Genomic DNA, 1,648 nt, shown 5'->3' with positions numbered 1-1,648 from the left:
TGTTAAAAAACATGGCTTTAAAATCTAATATTAAGTGAGTATAATTACTGATTATATTCTTTTAATAATTTAAAAGATCAGTTTAGTTTAGAGGTATCAGTATCGATATCGACGATACTGGGCCTGAAAATTCGATTAAATTCAAGTTTATTCAATTCAAGTTTATTTGTATAGCGCTTTTCACGATACAAATCGTTGCAAAGCAACTTTACAGAAAATTAAGTTTCTACAATATTTAGTGGTAGCTTATCAGTGGTGACTGTCAGTTAATAGTAAACACAGGACAATATGTGGGTCTGTCTGAGAGCCTGCGTGTGTGTTTGAATGGTGCTGTGTGTTGTGTCAGGAGCTGGCCATGCAGAGGGTGTGGTGTCTGCCGGAGTATGTGGTGTGTATGGAGACAGGGCCTGATCACATGAAGGAGTTCACCGTTACCTGCCGTCTGGAAGGACTGGAGGAGTCAGGTGCCGTTAGCTGCTCTCTCATACTGTGACGTCTCGCTGCACTCTGAGCGCTCAGCTACTGATGCTTTGTGATGTGCTTTTGCTCATCAGGCTCTGGCAGCTCCAAAAAGTTGGCCAGACGTGTAGCAGCCGAACGTATGCTGGGGAAACTGCAGAGTCTGTCCGGATCTCCTGAGATCACGTGGGTTAGTGACGCTCATCTGTTCACTCCTGCACTGGGATTCTTTCACCAAAAATTCTAGATCCATCAAAGTTTTTAATTAGAAGTTTATGAAGGTGCACCTAGAGTCCAGAAACCACCCAAAGATGCATTTACACTGGGATGTTAGTTCACACAAACATACCTGAGAGCCTTCAAATGAGTGCAACAGCCTTGGACAAAAATGATGAATAAGCTTTATTTATGGACATTGGAAAAGAAACCGCTAGACAATGTTTCTGCACTGTAAGCTCTTTATTTGAACAAAAAATAATATTATTTAAATAAGAAAATGTTTTGGATGACCTTATTAGGGGTTAACATTTCTTAACAAATTAATTGCACATATTTCTCTAATTAATTGTTATGAATCACACCTAACATTAAAGGGATAGTTCACCCAAAAATGAAAATTCTGTCATTAGTTACTCACCCTCGTGTCGTTCCAAACCCGTAAGACCTCCGTTCATCTTCAGAACACAATTTAAGATATTTTTGATGAAATCAGAGAGCTCTCTGACCCTCCCATAGACAGCAACGCAACTGATTGCGCTTGATCTCGGGAGCAGGCTTATTTCATGTAAACAGGATTAGATCGCGTCTTTTTCTTTCCCAGCCACTGCTACTTTATTAGAAGAGTACCCTACTGATCCAGGGACAGTAATGTAAAATAATAATAATTGAAAAATTAATTGAAAAATAATATAATAATGTTGTGTAGTCTATAATACTATAGACACAGCCAGTTTTACTCATTTAAATATTTATTGGTGATAAAATAATTACTTTCTAATTGTATTAGAGTCTTACACACATGCTATACAGTTAATCTGAGTCGTGCATTAATTTGAGTGCTGACAGCTATTATGGGAGTGGCTTGATGGAGCGCAGGAGACGCAGATAACTTGATCTTGACCCTTAAGAAACTTTAATGCGGTCACGTAACAAATCTGTTTCAAAGATAAAATTACATGAATTGCTAATT

At 38.2% G+C, this 1,648-nt stretch overlaps 1 protein-coding gene across 3 annotated transcripts in view; it reads left to right on the top strand.

Moving 5' to 3' along the window:
* The window catches only part of LOC107747227 (interferon-inducible double-stranded RNA-dependent protein kinase activator A homolog), an 8,314-nt gene that overhangs the window by 3,111 nt on the left and 3,555 nt on the right, over nucleotides 1–1,648 (top strand). For all 3 annotated transcript variants that reach the window (XM_016561675.1, XM_016561677.1, XM_016561676.1), the window contains exons 5-6: nucleotides 347–464; nucleotides 555–649. In XM_016561675.1, the coding sequence (XP_016417161.1) occupies nucleotides 347–464; nucleotides 555–649 (213 nt within the window). The remainder of the gene's footprint in view (nucleotides 1–346; nucleotides 465–554; nucleotides 650–1,648) is intronic.

This window comes from Sinocyclocheilus rhinocerous, unplaced genomic scaffold (genome assembly GCF_001515625.1).
Source record: "Sinocyclocheilus rhinocerous isolate Xijiao unplaced genomic scaffold, SAMN03320098_v1.1 scaffold2184, whole genome shotgun sequence".
In the NCBI taxonomy this organism is placed as follows: Eukaryota; Metazoa; Chordata; class Actinopteri; order Cypriniformes; family Cyprinidae; genus Sinocyclocheilus; species Sinocyclocheilus rhinocerous.
Note: the sequence above shows the minus strand (reverse complement) of the source record. Positions and strands in the feature narration are given on the sequence as shown.